Below are 21,278 nucleotides of genomic sequence, written 5' to 3'. Positions count from 1 at the left end.
AGGACTTTGCATATCATCTTGTGCTTTGCACCTCAACAAAGAAATAGCAATTACATTGACATCCAATATTTCAGAAACAACTGTGATCTTTATTGTTCTCGAAGCACATTGCTCTTAACTACATTATTAACTATCCATCTGCAATATCTTAAACTAGCTAATGAATAGTGTTCACTGTCACATAAAAATTGAATGTTTCCAGTGAATTTTAACCTCGATGATGGCTCAATTTCCGTGAATTTTAGCCTCATCGATGACTTTAAATATTAAATGAAAACTCAGGCTTTCTGCTGCCAAATCTGAATTTAGCTGCACATTGCTTCAACAGCGAGTGACTTTCTTATGCCAGGACACAAATCCTTGTCAAAGTTCTCCCCAGTAAGTTCCATGCTGCAATTAGTCTTGTTCCAGCAGGCCTGCAGTAGCATTTAATTTCATCATAAATTTGATATTAATAAAAAGACTTGTGATTTGCACTTTATCCAGGAATGGAAAGGTCTCTCTAATTTTAAGTTGAGAACTATGAAATATGGAAGTTATGGGTGCAAACTTGAACTTTGTTTATAGAATCAACAAAAAATATTTAACGGTAAAGAAATGAAACATTGCATACCTGCTCCACCAAAGAAGCTGTACTGGGATCATGACAATCTCCTATGGCGAATGATCCACAAGTCCCTACAGGTGTTCCAAAGCTGGCAAATTTAACTCTGGAAATGCGAGTTTTTGGGGGACACTCCAACTGCATAATAAAACTACTTTTATGATTTACATCTTCACCTTTAGTTTCAGAATACATCTCGATAGTAGGATACTCTTCTGACAAGTAAATGCAGACACCAGATAATCTTCGTGTTGCAAATTTAATCTGAGAAGGATCTCCACCTGTTTCTTCGAATACTACCAGAACGTTTCCTGATGGCCTGAACCAAGATCGTGGAATGTGGTACCTGGTCCAGATAAAAAGAATTATTCAAGAGAGATATTTCACAAACATAATAAGTGTTGCTTCATTACTAGGCACGTAACATAAGGAAAAATTTGAACCAATTAACCAAAGTCTGACAAGTTAAAAGTTGATTAAATATGAATCCAACATATTAAATTGTAAACTAACAACCACCAATTAGATTAACCACATCTAAATGCTAAAAACTAAAAAACATCTTCAAGTGAGGTTCCTGCTTTGTTTGTATGAATATCAAAAGGTACATGAGTATATAACTTCAACTCTTCTCAGGAAAAAAAACTTACAGTATAGACATATAGTGCTTACAAGGCCAATGTGAATGGAAAGAGAATTAAATTTTGTCAATATAACTAATGCAGGTGCGCTGTATGATAAACAATGAACCTTTCTTGATGCCAAACATATTATTTCAGACTTAAAAATGAAGATTAAATTCGAAAAAAAAAGACGAGTAAGGTCAATAATTTCCTTTAAAATATCATCCAAAATGTATAATTTCCAGACCATTTATCTCAAAGTGTTAGACGTTCTGATCAGCAAAAAGAATCTATTTAAGAAGTTTTAATTTTAACAGAGTAAAAAAGTGATATGCACGTCATTCATAATAATTTCCTTTAAAATATCATCCAAAATGTAGAATTTCCAGACCATTTATCTCAAAGTGTTGGACGTTCTGATCAGCAAAAAGAATCTATTTAAGAAGTTTTGATTTTAACAGAGTAAAAAAGAGATATGCACGTCATTCATAACTTCATGATGTAACGGTAAAATGCACCGAGAAAAAATAATACTCAAACTTTTAGATGTTAATGTTGTTTTACCATCTCTGTGTCGGTTCCCCACATCCTGTGCTACATTTGGCAGGTTCATATTCACCTCTGTAATCACACTTAGGATCACATTCTAGAAATGCAGAAGTTTTCATTGTCCAATATCTCCCAATTAGTTCTCCATTCAGCCAAGCTTGGCCTTTTCCCATATGAACCATGTCAAGTGCTACCGGATCACTTCCAGGTGGAGGGTCCACTACTGCCTGCAGGAGTTTTAAGTAATAACTTCTTAATAGATCTATTACGATATTAATATTTGCATATGACCATCTCTAAAGTCTAATAATTACCTTGTACCAAGTGAGAGGCTGATCTTTTGGTGTAACTGTAGTTGGTTTCCAGTTCACATTATATGGACCATCTATCATGTGCAAGCCAAGATGCTCTCCTTGTACTCCAATCTGAGGAGGTAAATAAGTCAGTCTTTCAAATAAAGGACTGGAGAGACACGGATCAGATAATATAGCAAAGGTACCAATGCTAATATTGTCAGTCATATACACATTCTGTTTAGAAAAATACAGATAATCCAATTTATGTAGAAGGTTAACAAGATTATATAGAATTAACTAGTTCATCAATACAGGGACAAATATTTTAGCTTCTTTAAAAAATTAACAAGAAACATCTAACGTCTAGTAAAATGGAAAATTGAAAAATTACAGAGTGGTATAACAAACAGCTGTAGACATATATAGATTTAAAGCCCATACTGATGCACCATTGTAAGGTCAGGTGCTCCATAATTCACTATATCTACAATAAAAAAGAAGACAAAATTTACCTAAAGTAAATAATAAAAAGCCAGTATTAACAGTGTTGCTATGCAGAGCTATGCGCCTGTCATGCATGTCTACGGGTATTATAAATTCTTTTAATAGAAATATCTGCTGCAGAGGTTCTTGCAAGTTGCAAGAATGTATTAATATGCTTCAACATAGCTTATATCTGTGTGGAAAAACTTCAATAAGGGAAATGAAAAATTGTCAATTACCTTATAGACCCATTTACTGGTTGATAAGTCCCATGTTCCGTTGTTAAAACCGTCTACCTTTACACTTGTCAAACCAGCTCCCGCAAATTCATAAAAGGCCGATGAAGCGGTCTACACAAAATTTAAAATTTGGTAAGTTTGTGTCTACAAGGAAAAAGGAAACTTCTAATGTTCTTGCACTAAATAGAATTAGTGTAATGCCCAAGTGAATTGCATATTGCTGTCATATTCATGTATATTAACCAACCCCACTCATCTAAGCATCCTAAACTATAACTTAAAACATGTAAGAAAAAGCTTATTCTATACTAGAATTTCTTAGAACTAGACAAGCTTGTATAATGCTTACACTAAATTAGGTGTTTTTGTGTGGGTATCTTGAAGAGTTATGTTTTTGAGAAATATTAAGAATAGATCAAATGAAAATTTCATTAGACATGAGTGAAGGTAAGAGAGAAATATTTTACATTGACCTACCTGTAGGCCAACAGTCATACTCAGAAGCGCAATTTCATTTTCCCCTGCCTTGAGGGTAACAGGAACCTCAAAGGTAAATGGAGATAGAGTATCAGTACCAGCTGCACTACCTGAAAGATGCATTTAAATCACATTGAGAATATCTCCGCCCAATTTATTATTTTTGAACAGTCAGAATTTACGGAAGAAAATAAAAAGATTCAATCCCGGAGGGACAGGAAAAGTACTAACCATGATGTACATTGTTCACAAAGGTATGGAGAGCATGACCCTGCGATTCAATTAAAAGCATTGGTTTCCTTCCATCCTTTAAGAACTCTTCAGTGCTATCAACATGCAACCTGGCATTGAGGAAGTACAGTAAGAACATAAATTACTTTGTGCTGCTAGACAATCTTTACTATATGCATACATCATTATGTGTTCACAACTATCATTTGATCCAACTCTCAAACGTGTAAATATACTAATACTTGGAACAAATATATGTCGAAAGGCTGAATCTTTGAATTCCGGGCTCGAGTCAACAATTAAACATGTGAATGTGATGAAACAAATATAATGGGAGAAGCTACCTCTCACGGTGACAGCATATTAGCTCTCTTTTTCATGCATTATATTTGATGCTAAGACTGCAAAAATTATGACAGAATCATTTAAATTTTATGTTTGTTTTTAAAAATGTAGAGGTTTTATAAACTAACACATGAAATATATTAATCAAATTTTACTATCAGTAATGCTAACCGTACCAACCTCGTAGTATACCAGAGGTAGTCCGTAGCATCTTTCGTTGTATCAATGTGATCTACAAAGCCTTGTTGAACATCATCAGCATCATCCCAGATACCGGTTTTTTCTGTAAATACTTCCCATTTCAAGTCGTTTTTGGGTGATAACCCAGATGGCTTCAAATCTAATGTTACCATCTCAACAAGAGAAGATTGTGATCCAACCTATTTATAAAGAAGCCCAAGTTACAGCGCAGTATGTTAAATGATTAAAAACCAAATTACAATGTATGCAGAAAACACCTGTAGTCACTAATCACCATTTATTTCCAAATAAATCAAATTGTTATGCTTTGTTGAAGTTGAAGAGAAGGTGAAATGCTTCTCTTGGTATTGCACCTATCAACTATGACTTGAAGTTCAAAAATGAACACTGCTAATATGTGCATGTACACTGTACTCTATTTTAATTTGTTGGTGGCAAATGTACAAGACATAATAGACAAAGCAAGACCAACTAATTATTAATACCTCTGCGGTGTTAAATACAACATTTTTGCAATCTGGCAGAATGCTAACTGACCAAGCTGGCACATGGAATGACTTTCCATGAAAATATACGATCTTGTCATCTCCAGTGTCCATGTTAGAAATAAAGGCAGCACAAGTTTCTGAACCGTATCCATAAACATCAACCTACAAGAGATGGTGTTAGTATAAAATAAAAAATTAAGAAATATGATTAAATTTCAAATACGGGTACTAAACTGTATATTAACATGAAAACTGAAACTGAAAGTGTAAAAGGTAAGCTGTGGTGGTATTTCCCATATGAATGAGTGTGAAAGCAACATAATAAAAATGAAGAGTTAATATATGTTTAAGGAAATGAATACCTCTTGTAAAAGGCCAAGACCAAGAGTGACAGGTTCGTTGTTCAGCAGTGCATTCTCACACAACTTAAGAGCTTTATGAAGTTCCTTAAGGTGCCCCCATTTTGGAAGCCTTGGCAAACCTGTATGCCAATAGTGTTAGTAGAAATGCTTAACTTTGAATATGTTAAAACCCCGTAACCTCAATAGAGCACACAAGGGGGGCATGAAACACGAATGTGTAATTTATTTAACAAGTAACAATGGTGTGAGACTGACCAAACTCATCAATCGGAGCATCATAATCATAACTTGTAGTGATGAATGGTCCCCCAGAAGTACGCCCAAAATTTGTCCCACCATGATACTTGAGCAAAGACAGATGGTGAATTACTGATAATAGAAGATAACAGTATATTTACATTGACACTGGTGATGAAACCAAGGTCAAGGGATGAATTTTGTAATATTTTTAGCTATAATAAACGTGAAATGATAGTAGCGAACTCACCATATAATAATTAACCAAGCTCCCACCTTTCTGGATAAAACGTGCCACAGAATAAGCAATATCCTCTACGGACCTATGAGGAACTATACTTCCATAAGTTTTAAACCTGATAATTCCAGTCGACCCGAATTAAAAATTAACATAAGCAAGCATGTTTTTCTTTGTAACACATTTATTTGATAGCAATTTACACGGAGCCTAGATGAAACGTATACTGTAATAAACAAGACTGAGGCACAGTAATTTTCAAAAATTGATCAACAAGGTAATACCTATTGTTGCAGAAATTATTAAATGCGCAGAGTTTATATATCTTCTGAATAAAGTAACATGTATCTTCCCCATTCCAATCATGGAAGAAAAGAAAGAACTCTATCTTGCCAGATTATGCTACATATCATATCATACAGCTAGCTCAACTGTAGACAATTACTCTGTGAATTCACCTCTGAACATGAGAATGTGATCCAGCATTTTAACAGCAACTGTTAATTATATATTTTCAGTATCAATCACAAGAAACCGTTCTTTCTTGTATTGATACAACTAGATCATGTCATCACTCAACAGGATTAATAAAAAAGGCTTGGGAATTCAGGCATATTCTAGTGACTAAGGCTCACTCATACTCCCTTGACTTTGAATCCTTACTCCTCCCCAGTCCCTTGTATACTTGAAAACTATATTACCAACAGGGAAATTTTTGATTGCTCATTTGGAAAAGTGATTTCAATAATGACATAAGCTGATGAAGTAGACATATACTCAAACAGGGTATTCAAAATTTACCATCCAAATTTGCAAAACAAGATAAAAATTTACCATCCAACCCAGTTCTCTGTCCACATTTTTGGCATGTGAGGGTGCCTGGGATGAAAATCGTCACAGTAAAATCCATTGCATGTATTTATCTGTGTGAGGCAAAATTGTCAGTTGTTGACATAATCAGCCTCCAGCACTATATGCAGGGTGTACTAAAAAATGCTTTTAATGATCTTAGATCTGAGTTTACTACCCTTTGCTACATAATAATTGGCAAGGGTGTATAAAATATAAGATCTTATATCGTAGATTGGCAACATGATGATACAGATGCAGTGGTAAAAGAAGAAAAGAAACTGACCACATCGGTTGGAACATCCCACTGCTTGCACATTATCCATGGTACTCCAGTGTTTTGTCTCAGAGCCATTTTAGCAGCCCAGGAAGCATATAATCTACCTGCCTCTCCATATTCTTCTTCATATGTTCCATACTCATTTTCCACCTATATCAAGAGTCATCCTTTTATATATAGTGCATCACAATCTATATATCCAGTCCTGTTTCTAGGTGAAACAGATTGTATGTTTGGTTTGATTAGCACTAAATATAGGTCAAGAAAGTAAAGTACTTGCCTGGCTTAAGATAATATGGCCTCCTTGTGATGCGAAAAACTTCTCATGCTTCATCATGTTCACTATATGTGCTGTGAATTTTTCCATGTAATACTATCAATTCAAACACAGATAAAATATATTATTAAACAATTTCGAACCACTACATGATGCACTAATGTTGCACTTGTAACTTGCATCAAAATAACATATCATATTTACACGCACCTTGAAGGGTTCATTATCCGTTCGGAAAATAGTGCCAGGAACATAGTGCAACCAAGCAGGCACTCCTCTGAAAGATACCATAACAATTTTAAATGTAAAATTTCATTTTCGCTTCATAAGTCCTCGGTATAGATGTCAAAACTCGTAAACATACCCAAAATTCCATTCTGCAGCAACATACGGTCCAATTCTAAGAATTAAATAAAGGCCAGCATCTTGCACAATCTTCACAAATTTTACCAAATCCCACCTCCCATCAAAATTATACTACAGAAACAAAGTGAACTATGAATATGAATCTAATTTTGTTATCAGTTTCATGCATCAATATATAGTAACACTCACTTTGTCGGGAGCAATTTCGTGACCATCCCAAAAGACATAGGTCTCTATCGTATTTGCACCTCCTTCCTTTGCTAGTCGCACCAGTCCTGGCCACATCTATATAACACACACAAACACACTTAAACAATCAAATGAACTAATTAAGAAAATAAGTTATTTAGTCAACTTTGTGAAAAGAACTAAACCTCAGGGACGCTCCGGGGATAATGAATGGCAGCAGAGATAATAAGCTTTCTTTCACCATTTATTTGGAGAGAACGACGATCATAAGTTACATTATTAGCTTCTACTACCACCAACAAAAAAGTAAGAAATAATAATGAAAGAAACGAAAACAACTCCTTCATATCAATTTGTTCTATTCATGCTTCTGCTTTAGTTCTGCTCTTCTTTTTATATATAGCCGGTGGTGGAACCCGGAAGGAGTTAATCCAATTGGTCCGGAAAATCAGTGAATTATTTTGCTCAGTCTGATCTCCGAGTAAAAATAATAAAATTAAATATTTCAGTCCCAGATTTTGGGATCATATATATCCAAATTATTCTACACTTAGGCCTAGAGTCCTGGATTAATTAAGTTGCGTCTGTCTTTAAAAATCAGTAAAAATGCTCGGACTGATCTCCGGGTAAAAATGCTACTCCCTCCGTCCCAATTTGATTGTCCATTATATATCTTATCCAAGTTGTAGTACATTTAGGACTAAAGTCAAAGAACAAGAAGTTCTAGACACTGATCATACCTTGAAAAGACAAAATATAGATGAACAAAGACCAGATGGGTGAAAATCAAGGATAATGGTAAGATCATGCTGAGCAAGCACAGACAATGAGTTTGTCGGATTGATGGAAGAGATGGTCAATAATTACATGCAGTTAGTGATGATTATGTGGGCACGTAAACAGAATACATAATGGATACTTTTGAAAAAAGAATACTTTCTATATATAGTAAGTTGATAGTAATACACAATCATGTTTCAGTTTTATGGTGCTCAAGCTTTCCAGCGTGCATGGGGCAAATGCAGTGTATTTCATACGTGTTGTAGCCTGTGTAGGTGAACCAGGGTAAGCTTAAGCTGAGCTGCTGAGGCAAATAAGAATTATAAATATTTTTGTAAAATGGTAAATAATTTGTCACCAAGAGAAATTTATAACTGAGTTAATCAACAAAATACCACTGGCGCTCCCTATCCACCAAATACGTTGAATTGGAGCACGGTTGGATAGCTCAATGGTTAAGAGTTTATCCTTTGTCGTCCCCTGGGTTCGATCCTCGCTCATCCTGAGATCAAAAAAAATATGTTGAATCGTCTACCGTATTTGTTTTTTTAAAAACAGATGATGCGCATTCCGTGATGTTTATGAGCAGCCAGGATTCCTTTTTCAGCCAAAATTTTGGGATGTAGTAAGCAGGATCATATTAAAATTGAAAATGGGGTATTTTGGTTTAATTTTTATAAGTTGTATCACCCAATTATTGAAGACTAGGACAGAGATACGCAATGATTTTAATCGAATTTGAAATACTTTTTCAAAACGTATCTAGGTTCTTTATTAAAAAAAAAATTAGACACTTTTAGGTTGGATTTTTTTATTATAAATCTAATTAGACTTATATAAATTAAACTACTCCTTTTAATTAGAACCGTATTTAAGGTTTGCGTTTGTACATACGTAAAGAACCTCTGTTTTAGAAAGTAAACTTTCTGGAACGTCCTATGGAGTATTAAAAAGCCAGAGGAAGCCGAGGGAGTACATAAATATTACTTTAATATCCAGTATGTCAAAAAACAATGATCTCATTCTCAGAATACATTGCCCCTTGAGATGAAATGCAACTTAATTTCCTTCTGTATATATTGAACTTGCTAGTGATTTTTTTCGCTGAATTAAAGATGAAATATTTGGCGTGCGGCCACGATTAATTTCAGCTACACACTGCTTCAACAGCAAGTGATTTTGCTACACCGGGACACAAATCCTTGTTAAAGTTCTTCTCTGAAAGTTCAATGCTGCACCTAAATTTGTTCAAGCAGACCTGCAGTTCAATTTATAATCATTTTATCATATATTAGTTTATTTCCTCGAAAAATCAATGTTATGTGGCAATTCTTGGAAAAATAAAAAGGTTCCTGATGCTATATTAGTCTTAAATTTTTTTGTTACTGAATTTCTGCAGATAAACAGTTTTAGTGAACTCGCGCAGAATTGAAGATCAAAAGCTTTAACAAGGATTTGTTTGGGGAGATGTTTGTTTAGTACATGTGAATGGACATGGGAAAAAGAATGAAGGGTATGAGAATGGGGTAAGAGGAATGAGAATGATTTGGTTTTCTTGGGGTATGAGGGTAATGAGTTGCCTAATTAATTGACACAAGTTTTTCATTCTAGCCAAGTAAACCCCTCAACTAAACACCTAACACATGAGAATAACATTAAGATCCTCATTAAACTGCTTAAAATAGTCTGAAAAAATGGCCCCTAGATACACTAAAGTGTTAATCAACTGCTGAAATTAAGATAGATATGAAAGTAAAACCTTCTATAGGCTAAAGGACAAAAACTTATATGAGACATTAAAAACACAGAACTTATTGTAAAAACTTCAGATCATTTCATACCTGTTCGACCGAAGAAGTTGTATTGGGATCATGACAATCACCCATGGTGAAGGATCCACAGGTGCCAGTAGGAGTTCCAAAGCTGGCAAATTTAAGCCTGGAAATGCGAGTACTTGGGGGACATTTTAACTGTACAGTAGATTTAGTTCTATAATTTGCATCTTCATCTTTTGATGTAGATTCAATTCCGAAAGTAGGGTGATTTTCCGACAAGTGGGAACAAATGCTTGAGAATATTCGTGTTGCAAATCTTATTTGGGAAGGATCTCCACCCTTTTCTTCAAAAATTACAAGAACGTTTCCTGATGGTTTGAACCAAGACCGTGGAACATGGTACCTGGTTCACACGAAAAAATAAATTGATCCTCAGTAAAATCCTTTACTAATGTCACCTTTCTCTTTATTACTAGGCAATAATTTTTTAGATTGATGCGGACAAATCAACCAAAAAATATAATGGATAGTATAAATTTTTAAGAAAGCCAACCGAGTGTAATCATTGATAATCTTTAACTAAATATATTCGCAAATGAATATTAATGCTTTCTTTGGATGATATCATAAGGTACTTGAGAACTTGACTTCAACCAAGTCCAAGAGAGGGCAAATCCTTGTGAAGTTTTTAAGAAAGGACAACCTGAAGGGGATAAACTTTTAACTTATCATTAGGTGTATGATGCTATATTTGCCAATGCGTACATCCTTGAAGCAGGACTCAAGAACATCTATGTTGTCATACAGAATTATCAGTTAGTTGTTGGCTTATTGCCCAAAAATACAATACACACACACTCAAATTTGGAAGATAAAAGACTGCTTACCATCTTTGTGTTGGTTCCCCACATCCAGTGCTACACTTGTTGGGGCTAAATTTGCCTCTATAATCACACTTATGAACACATTCTTCCTTTTTAGAGCTTTTTCTAGGCCAATATCTCCCGATTTCTTCCCCATTTAGCCAAGCTAATCCTTTTCCCATATGAACCATGTCAAGTCCTACAGGTTCATTTCCAGGTGGAGGATCCAAAACTGCCTGCAAAAAATTCAAGTAACTAATTTTTCAGTAAAAAAATCATTACGATCTTGTACTTGCATGTGATCTCCAAACACTACCTTGTACCAAGTCAGGGGCTGGTCCTTAGGTGCTACTGGAGTTGATTTCCAGTTCACATGATTCAATCCATCTGCCTTGTATAAACCCAGATGTTCTCCTTGTACCCCAATCTAAGTTAGATCAACAAGTCAGACATTCAAATTCAACATTATAGATAAAACAAAAATTGATCTGAACTCTCTCGCTGGTGTTACCCTTTAAGGTATATATAACAATGAAAATTAATTTGAGTATGAACAAAAGAAAATTTCTGGGTGGAAAGCATATCACATATGTTTTGTTCGCTTCTACGTTACAATCTTTTCTTTCAATTGCAATTATTGCATACACACTGTTTATAGCAATATATCTGTGCACTTCTACATAGGTATCTTAGTAACTGGAAAGGCAGTGCAAGTTCAATACAACATTATATTTTTTAGAAAGAACACAAGGGCTGGTACTAGCTCGGCTGATGTTAGTCAATTGGTATTAGTCTCACACGGTTAGAATTTAAAACTACACCTAAAAGCATAAGAATTTAAAGCTTTTAAGAACAAGGAGGTTTTGTTATTTTGTTAAGCTATGAACAATAAACATTTATTATGGAATTATTTTGTATACATAATAATCCTATAAAGATAAAAGTATTGCTCAACATTTTGTAGATGATTATTTGTTGTACCCTTGGCGCCTATCCACACAGGTGCCTTGTTGGTAGGAATTAATTGAGGATTGCATTTTGTTAGGTCACGATGTCAGATAACCTACATTTCTTTTAACTCCTTCCTCTCTTTTTTCCTAAGCATATCCTATAAATATTTAATTGGTCTGTTTTATACACAAATATTGTAATCACCTATAATCAAACACAAAGACAAATCATGATTTAGAAATCTAGATATGCACTCTGCTATCATTTCAATAGAATGATCCATTAATCCAACTTTTCAATCTTCTAAGACCATATAAAGATTATTTTTAAAAATAATAACAAAATCCTTTAAGGATAAGGTTTAGGAATAGATGGAGTTCAATAGAAACCATCAATCTCCAAATAATAATGTAACTATATAAGTTCATTACTAGAGGCAATATATAAGTTTATTAAATAATTATGATAAATATTTACTCTGAGTAAGATAGCAGACTTAAATAGTGCTAATACAACAATTTCCAAATACATAACCTTCATCAATCTGTGGCCAAAAGTATCTAATTTAAATACTAACGTTTAACTAATGTACATGACAGAAGCTCCTTATCATGCATGTCTGGTCTGTGCAGCATGTACTGCTAGAAATATGTACTGCAAACAGAGGCATTTGCGATAAACTTTATATGTACTTCAACATAGATAACTTCAAAGAGATAATTTACCTTATAGGTCCATACATCATTTGATAGGTCAAGCATTCCTTTGTTAAGACCCTCAATCTTCACGCTGGTTAAACCAGCTCCCACCCATTCATAGAAGGCTCCTGCGTTCTAAAATCAGCAAACTAGTTTCAATGAGTAGGTGGCATAGTACAAAAACTTGAACTTCTAAAAAAACTTAGTTATATCAAAGACCAGGTGCGAGCATAATTATCCATATGCAGACTGCAGTGGTGTATGCCTGCATTTTATACTTTCATACTAGGAGTTCACTTCCTATAATAGAGAGGTGGCCTCCTTCGTAACATATCGACAACGTTTCTTTATGTTCACCCTAACTTCTCCAGTGAGTTATTACGGGATGATTTCCCATAAAACTTTTAAAATTTGCACTAACTATATATATATATATACTGATATATCCTGGAGTTAGTGTGTTCATAGTCCCAAGCTTTCACTATATATATAAATTTGTTTGTTTTACACACATTATAGATATTTTTATAAAGCTTGAAAGCACACCATTTAGAATTCATATGCAACTCACCACAACCTCAACTCACTACAACTTCTTTTCCCTCCCTAAATTTCATGTTTGGAATTGTCTACTTGTGTCACAGAATCAAAAGATTGCTTGGCAAAATTACTGAAAGTTTCAGCAAACATGACCAAAAAAAGAAGATAGCAATATAGTGAAGTAACCTACACTTAGGCCAACTGTCATACATAAGAGTGCAATTTCATTCTTTCCTGGCATGAGAGAAATAGGAATCTGAGCCTTAAATGGTGATACAGTACCATTACCTGATGCACTACCTGAAAATCAGAATGCAGACCATATTAAGAAACTTTGGACAAGACCAACTAATGAAAACATTTGCATAAATAGTAATCACATTTTTTTTAGTATTGACAAATTTAAACAGCAAAGCCAGGAAAGGAATAAAATCACAACCATGAAGTACTTCATTCACAAAGGCATGGAGCGCATGACCCTTTGATTCAATTAGAAGTCTTGCTGTGCTTCCATTCTTTAAGAATTTTTCATTTTCGTCAACATGTAAACTGTCATTTGAGAAGGGCACAAAGAAAATAAATTTAGATTGTACTGCTATGACACCTTTAATAAATTCATACTTTTTTTGTGTTCACGAGAATCAAACTTCCTGACGCTTAAGCCAAAAACTAATATCCAGGAGACTAGAACAGACATCCCTTGATAGATTGAACCTATTAATCTTAAACATCAACTAGTTAAGAAACATGACACACTTTAATAATATCATGATCACTAGGGGAACAATGTGTATAAAATATGTTGCTGAAACACACAAATAACTAGTTGCTTCTATTATTTTCCTATTGTCTAGGGCTTTACTGTTTTCCGAAGAGTAGATAGGTTAAAGTTGGTCTTTGCTTTTATATGCATGCATAGATTCAGAGGAGGGAATTATGCACAAGTTGGTGAAGTTGCATTAATAGCGAAATATACTGAAGGACATATTATAAATGTTGACTGCTTTGGGTATCAAGGCAGTTTACCTCTGGAATTTCTCTATAAGCACTTCCACAAACTGCTTATTAAATGCATATAGAGATCAGTTAGCTGTGTTACCCTAAAGTTAAGCTAGTTCTTCTATGCAATCAAGTGTACATTTGAACTCAATCATAAATTTTAGTGTTGCGCATGCAATATATGACTACATTAATTTGTTATCCAGACAGGAAAAACAATATGCACCCGCATAGTTATATAATAGTGTTTTTGGTAGAAAACTATGTGTTTAAAATGTCTGTTGTATATGTTATTGCAAAGTAACAATGTACCAACCTGATTGTATACCAAAGGTAGTCTGTAGTATCTTTAGTTGTATTGATGTGATCTACGAAGCCTTTATGAGTGAAATCAGCATTACCCCATACGCCAGGTTTTTCCACATACACTTCCCATTTAGAAACTTTCACGTCTTTTGCGAGTGATGTGCCAGATGACTTTAGTTCTGCTGTTACCATTTCAACTACAGAAGATTGTGAACCAACCTGTTCAAAGTAGATAATGTGTTAGGAGGAGGGGGACAATGAGCTCTGATACAAAATTAATTTACCACTTCTCCTAAAACCGTAAGGGAGGAGGCTTATCAGGATCTCATATTATATCTTAACAGAAATGTAGTCAAATTTACAGTTATAACCTACCACTTTGATGGGCTTTAACTCATTGTGACGAATGCATAATAAACACTGGGTAATACCTTTGCGGTGTTGAATACTACATTTTTGCAATCCGGCAGAATGCTAACGGACCATGCTGGCAGGTGGAATGACTGATTGTGAAAGATTACTATCTTGTCATTTTTATCATCCATGTTAGCAATAAATGCGGCACAGTTCGCTAGACCATCTCCATAGATATCAACCTACAATAGATGGGTTTTAGTAGAAGATACCATATGAAGTGACGAGCGATAACACAAAAATTGAAATGCCAGAACTGCTTCCTATACATGTTAGAATGAAGTATCATCCCCTAAATGCCAAAAGGAAAGGTTTTGCAATTGTTCGAATTGAGAAACATGTCAAGATATTCTAAAGCAATCGTTATGTCAGCAAATCAGTTAATCCGCAGGATAAACATCAAAAAGGTTTCGCGTGTGGAACAGCTATACACATGTATATATAGGGTAATATATGCAAATTACCAGTTCAAACCTAAACGTGTTATCATAATCTTCATATTATTTTTACTTCTAGAGAATTTTTTTTTTGCATATTTTTTTTTACATGTGGTTATGTATGTCCCACCTGAGCTCTAAAAACTTAAGAACAGTCCTATTCTGAGATCAAGACATGCCTATTGTACAAATGTTTCTTTTTGACAGAGTCAGACTAAAACCTCTTCTAAGGTCCACTTCATGTTGCATATTCAATCAAGTGTCATAGACTAGTAAATAGTTTTTAATTATCCCAAGGGTTGGCAGAGCTTATTCTGATACAAAATAATTACATAAATTAGTTGGTGAGTGACATCATAAATTTAAAATTGTGAACAAGAAAGCTTTACGCATAATAAAGGTGGACAGCCGAAATTTGGTCTCATGAATTTAAGTTTTGTAGCATGGAAACAAAGATTTTGTATCCTCACCACCACGGCTAGAATTTTTATTATATTTAAAAACTGTATAAAAACAAAAGAATTTGAAGAGGTATAGAGGAGTAACAAGAATGAACTAGATAAGTAAAATATACAACTCCGTGTTGAATACTTAGTAAATATCTAATTTCCCCTTCTAGCTTTCCCAGACAGGAATGATCACTCAGTGATTACTCTGTATCTATGAGAGGCACTCGACACAGTTTGCTGACTAACCCTAGTGGTTAACAACTCGCTGATTAAACACATTATCACAAGTATGAATGATAATTATTTTCTAGGCTGTGCGTAAATGAAGATTTGGAATTATCTGATACGCCTTACCTATGTGATAGTAAGGGTCAAATTATAAACAGAAGAAATTCTTTTCTAAATGCAGCAGATAAGAAATAAAATATTCTGTGAATGTGTTAAAAGAAAAGAATTTCTACCTCTTGCAAAGGGCCAAGTGAAAGCGTAGTTGGTACATTGTTCAGCACTGCATTCTCACACAACTTGATAGCTTTATGAAGTTCCTTCAGGTGACCCCATTTTGGAAGCCTCGGCAAACCTGGATGTCAATAAAGTATTACATAGAACCGCTTATTTTTTTTAGTAATAACCTGGTAGTGGTACAGCAGAAAATTATTCAAGGAAAACATGAGACATGAATGAATAGTTATATTCACTATTTACACTGTTTTGAAACTAACCATACTCATCGATAGGAGCATCATAATCATAACTTGTAGTGATGAATGGCCCACCAGAAGTGCGCCCAAAGTTTGTCCCACCATGATACTGAATACAAGACCAATTAAATAATCAAAGGTGATTAGAAAGTAGTAACAACAATGTATAAAAATTAACATAAATACATTTACCATGTAATAATTATGCAAACTTCCCCCTTTCTGGAAAAAACGTGCTACAGAGTAAGCAACATCTTCAGGGGGCCTATGTGGATCTCTACTTCCAAAAGTTTTGAACCTGAAAAGATAAATATCTAGTCTCAATTATTTGTCACATTATGCTATTGTATTTGATAGATGTTAACGGGGGGACAAAGTTATTGTGTTAGAGGTTATAGACATTATTCCAAATTAGTCCTGAGGCCTAAAAGAAAGGTACATTGCAGTTTGTGACAAGCAAGACTGAGGCATATTACTTTTCTTTTTCAGAATTTCAGCAATATAAGTAAATTTTATTGTGTTGTGTGGTTCTCTGTCGACGGGCACATACCTCTATTCAGCTTTTATATTCTAAAAACTACAGAGGCACAGACATACAATATAACACTAGCACATTATAGTGTTGGGTGAATCAGGTGGTAATTATATGTCTTCTTCTTTCTAGTTAGTTCTTTTAGCTTTCTTTCATCTATTATACCCAACCACAGCATATATACAACGACAGAGAATAAGAGATCGAATGCTTTAATCAAAGTCATCTTAAGCACATTATAATAAATATGGAAATATTGACATATATTCAAAAGGTCTAACATTTACCATCCTGGCCAGTTCTCTGTCCATATTTTTGGCATATTTGGGTAGCTCGGTTTGAAATCGTCACAGTAAAATGAATTGCAAGTATTTATCTGTGGGATAAAAGTGTCAGCATGTGAACTGAGTGAACTAAAGATTTATGCATAATATATTACTGCCCGAAATCAAAGAAACCAGAGAAAATCACTGAGATTACGTAATTGTGATTTGTGAACATTTCCATCCTAATATCTCAAGTAAATATATGTTAGATCTAGTAAAAGAATGTCAATCATCTGGCTTGATTTGAACACAAAAGATAGATGCTTGTGTGTACTTCAATTTTCTCTAAATTATAAGCAGCCCACATTTTTCAAACTTTTTTCAGAATCAAACTAATTGTTAATGTATAAGATCTATTAAGTGACCTTCCAACTCCTTATAATTCTGCTTAAGTTTCTAAGCTGGCACATATCAAGACTTGGTTTTCCGTACAAAGAGGATTAGAGGAAGGACCACAAAATTTAGCACAAGTCTGCCGAGACCGGTAGGTGGCTTAACTGCATTGGTAGCTTAAGTTATTTTGGGATATGGTTTTTGTTTGACGACGACTACTATATAGAAGCATTTACTTAAATATTTTTATAAAAAAATGAGTAAATTGTAGAGTAGAATGATAATCTTATTAAAGTAAAAATCTTTAGATTCTGTATTTTTATTCTCTGGTATCTCCTTTGATTTCTTGAAAAAAAAATCCTAACCATTAAATAAGAACACTATTCCATTATTTCATTCAGATGAACACGGAGAGCAATAAACATTGTAGTTCTGGAACACTTATTTAAAGCAACACCTAGTATCTGATGACCAAATTTAAAAAGGTTTTTGCAACATGCAACTTTTTCCCAAATCACTTAGGGCACATAACTATATAAGTACCGTGTTATCTTCCTTTATCTCGCAATTCCAGAGACAGAATACAGATGAACAATTATTACATGTCGGGACACAGAGATGCAGGGTAAATGAAATGACGACATGAGTCACTCACCACAGTCTCTGGAGTGTCCCATTGCTGGCACATTATCCAAGGGACCCCTGTATTTTGAGACACAGCCATATTGGCTGCCCAAGAAGCATACGCTTTTCCAGCATCTCCATATGCTCCTTCATAAAAGCCATACTCATTCTCCACCTGCATAGAGAAGTTATAAATGTTTTGTGCATTAATATTAACTGTAAGAACAGTTTAGTTTTTAAGTAACTTGAAAATTTGAGTTTTATATATTTAAGTTTATAATAGAACTCAGAATTCTTATATTTAACAATAGTTATTTCCAATAGATATAACTTCAATGGTACATGAGAAATATAATCAAATGATTTATATAATGTAATAATATAATTGTACTTAATTGAGGGTATGTAAGAGCTTCTCTTGCCTGACTTAAGATGATGGGGCCTCCTTGCGATGCAAAAAACTTCTCCTTCTTCATCATATTTACTATATATTCCATAAATGTTTGCATGTAATGCTGAAATTCCAAGCCAATAATAAGGACAAATTTCAGCCTTAATGAACATGTACCGTACCGAGTTGATAATATACTTCTAGGTTAGAAAATCCGTATGAGGTCCCCAACTTTTATCAATTAAATTAGAATTCTTACCTTAAAAGGCACATTATCAGTCCGGAAAACAGTGCCATTAACATAATGCAACCAAACAGGTACACCTCTGCAATACACAGCAACCTTGTAAAATTCCAACTGTTCAACAGCTTCAAAACAAATCTAATTGCAGAATTTCTAGCACAATATATATATATACTCATAAGACAACCGTAATGTCCATTGACATACCCAAAGTTCCATTCAGCAGCAACAAATGGTCCAATTCGAAGAATTAAGTACATATTGGCCTGTTGCACAATCTTCACAAATTTGACCAAATCATACCTTCCACCAAAATAGAACTACATCGAAACAAATGCATGAATATAAATTAATTTTCACCTAAACAAATATCAAATCAATAATAAATTTGTAGCTAAACACATTAACTGAACAAGTAAATGTGACTAACTTGTCCAGGAGCAGTTTCGTGACCGTTCCAGAACACATAGGTCTCGATAACATCCACACCTCCTTCCTTTGCTGTTTGCACCAATCCTGGCCACATCTATTTACAATTGACAAATACATATGCACAACCACTCAGAAATTACTAACAAAAAACATACAATGTGTAGCAGTAATGCATGACCATTGCATCATTTATTCGAAAATATTACATATACGATTTTAGTATTTAAGATATAATATATAATCATGATAAGTAGGTTTTAATTAGGTACGTTAAATTTCGAGATTTAACGAGTGAGGAGGGATTGTTAAAATATAAAATATGATACTGCTAACTCGTTATCGTAAGGACTTAGCGGTTTTAGGAGAGCTAGTAACTTAACGGTTATCATGAAATATTCATTTCGTAAACAAAATAACGCAGGTACATTTTGTTACACAAAATCTATGTATAAACAAAAAATAATTGTAAAATGTGGTGGGGGTAGTAAAAATTACCGCAGGGACGCTACGAGGATAATGAATGGCAGCAGAGATGAGAAGCTTCCTCTGGCCGTTAATAATGAGAGAGCGATGGTCGTAAGTGACATTATTGGCAGCTGCTAAGTACAATGTGAAGAAGATGAAAATGAGAGACGAGAGTAGCTCCTGCGTCTTCCTCATTGCCTTTAATCAAGCAAGCTCAGGCTTGTGCTAACATGTGTGTGGAGAGAGCTGAAAGCTGGTTGGTCTAGTTAAAGGGGGAGAGAGAGTATCTATGTGTGATGAGACGAGAGAGAGAGAGAGAGAGAGAGAGAGAGTATCTATGTGTGATGAGAGAAGAGAGAAATAGAGAGAAATTGGGGAGAGAGAAAGGACAGGGGAACATGAAAATAGAGATGGGATAAACAAGAGATGTTGTTTAAACGACATAAATTAAATGAGGTTGTTAAGTTAGGCATGGCCTTTCTTTCTACTTGGAACCGTGAACGTGAGCCAGCTCACTCCTGAGTCTGGGTCACCGTCAAAATGTTACGGGATATCAACCCGACGATCTTTTTTGCTTCGTTTAAATTTGACTTGTATAAAAAAAATTAGAGAAAATTGCAATTTGCACCCTCTTATTTTGTTTTGAAAATAAATGTGTATCAATAGTATTGGAAACTCAGTTTACACCCCTCAACCTGCCAATTCAGAAAGCACCCTTCGACGGTTATTATTAAAAAAGTAAGGGGTGGGATGAGAATTTCAATAAAATATTAACTAAACTAATTTTTTTATTTTTCAGATTATATTAAAAATTGAATTTATTATTATAGCTATAAAATAATATCCTTAAATTTTTTGAATAATATTATATAGTTGAGTTTTGAATTTTAGTAATATTATTAATGTCAAAAATTATATAATTCTACCAAAATTAAATTCAAAACAATTTTTTTTATATATATATTATATATATTTAATTTAATGTAATTATTTTATTTTAAAGTCTTTGACGTCGTTATGATTTTAAAGTGCATTTAATGAAAATATTCTGATCAATATTAATATTTAATATACAAGAAATCATTTTTATAAATATTTTAACTTATTTTTGAAATTCCAACTAAAATTTATTTACATTTTAAAATAAAGTTCTCTTTTTACCCCTTATTATTTTAATTATAATCTGCAAAATGGTGCATACTGAATTAGTAAGTTGAAATTGAGGGGTGCAAGTTGTATTTCCGAAAGTTCTGGTACAAAATTATTTTTTCAATTTTGTTTGAGGGTGCAAAGTGCATTTATCTCAAAATATTATTACGTATGTTATTTTGTTTTTAAATTTTACAAATTTCAAACTCTTTTTTATAATGTTTGAACATTAAAATATGTATAACACTGTACTTTATAATTACTATTGTGAAATTATGGTTTGTCGTCATTTCGGAAACTTTTCGAAAATGACCGTGATCCTCCTCCTATTACAATTTACAATTATTCTAGCTATCTGACCTTAGGTACTTCGATTAATGACAATATAAATTGTACTTACTAATATTGAGATGGATGTATCCATAAATTCATGAATGACGGTATGTCAAATCATTTCTTTACATTTTCTTTTTTGAATGTCTAATTAAATTCCTTACATTTCAAAACTTACAGAAAATAGTCAATGGATCCCACT

The 21,278-nt window shown here is 33.9% G+C and overlaps 2 protein-coding genes across 2 annotated transcripts; both read right to left on the bottom strand.

Moving 5' to 3' along the window:
• Window positions 1-32: 32 nt before the first annotated feature.
• On the bottom strand, window positions 33-8,631 carry LOC141711675 (beta-galactosidase 10-like). Its single transcript, XM_074514284.1, has 19 exons — window positions 7,520-8,631; window positions 7,335-7,430; window positions 7,144-7,256; window positions 6,990-7,056; window positions 6,783-6,875; window positions 6,509-6,652; window positions 6,208-6,296; window positions 5,386-5,491; window positions 5,154-5,241; window positions 4,899-5,017; window positions 4,534-4,698; window positions 4,028-4,227; window positions 3,503-3,612; window positions 3,272-3,381; window positions 2,795-2,905; window positions 2,091-2,201; window positions 1,792-2,003; window positions 614-950; window positions 33-416 (listed from the first exon to the last, which is right to left on the bottom strand). Exons 1-19 carry the CDS (start codon window positions 7,679-7,681, stop codon window positions 306-308), a joined length of 2,544 nt encoding a protein of 847 aa, XP_074370385.1. The 5' UTR covers window positions 7,682-8,631; the 3' UTR covers window positions 33-305.
• Window positions 8,632-9,087: 456 nt separating this feature from the next.
• Window positions 9,088-19,999, bottom strand: LOC141711674 (beta-galactosidase 10-like). Its single transcript, XM_074514283.1, has 19 exons — window positions 19,625-19,999; window positions 19,128-19,223; window positions 18,905-19,017; window positions 18,713-18,779; window positions 18,485-18,577; window positions 18,094-18,237; window positions 17,067-17,155; window positions 16,440-16,545; window positions 16,269-16,356; window positions 16,008-16,126; window positions 14,678-14,842; window positions 14,257-14,465; window positions 13,381-13,490; window positions 13,132-13,241; window positions 12,429-12,536; window positions 11,069-11,179; window positions 10,777-10,988; window positions 9,956-10,292; window positions 9,088-9,372 (listed from the first exon to the last, which is right to left on the bottom strand). Exons 1-19 carry the CDS (start codon window positions 19,787-19,789, stop codon window positions 9,262-9,264), a joined length of 2,553 nt encoding a protein of 850 aa, XP_074370384.1. The 5' UTR covers window positions 19,790-19,999; the 3' UTR covers window positions 9,088-9,261.
• Window positions 20,000-21,278: the final 1,279 nt, after the last annotated feature.

Source organism: Apium graveolens, chromosome 3 (assembly GCF_009905375.1).
Source record: "Apium graveolens cultivar Ventura chromosome 3, ASM990537v1, whole genome shotgun sequence".
In the NCBI taxonomy this organism is placed as follows: Eukaryota; Viridiplantae; Streptophyta; class Magnoliopsida; order Apiales; family Apiaceae; genus Apium; species Apium graveolens.
This window is presented reverse-complemented; position numbering and strand designations above follow the sequence as displayed.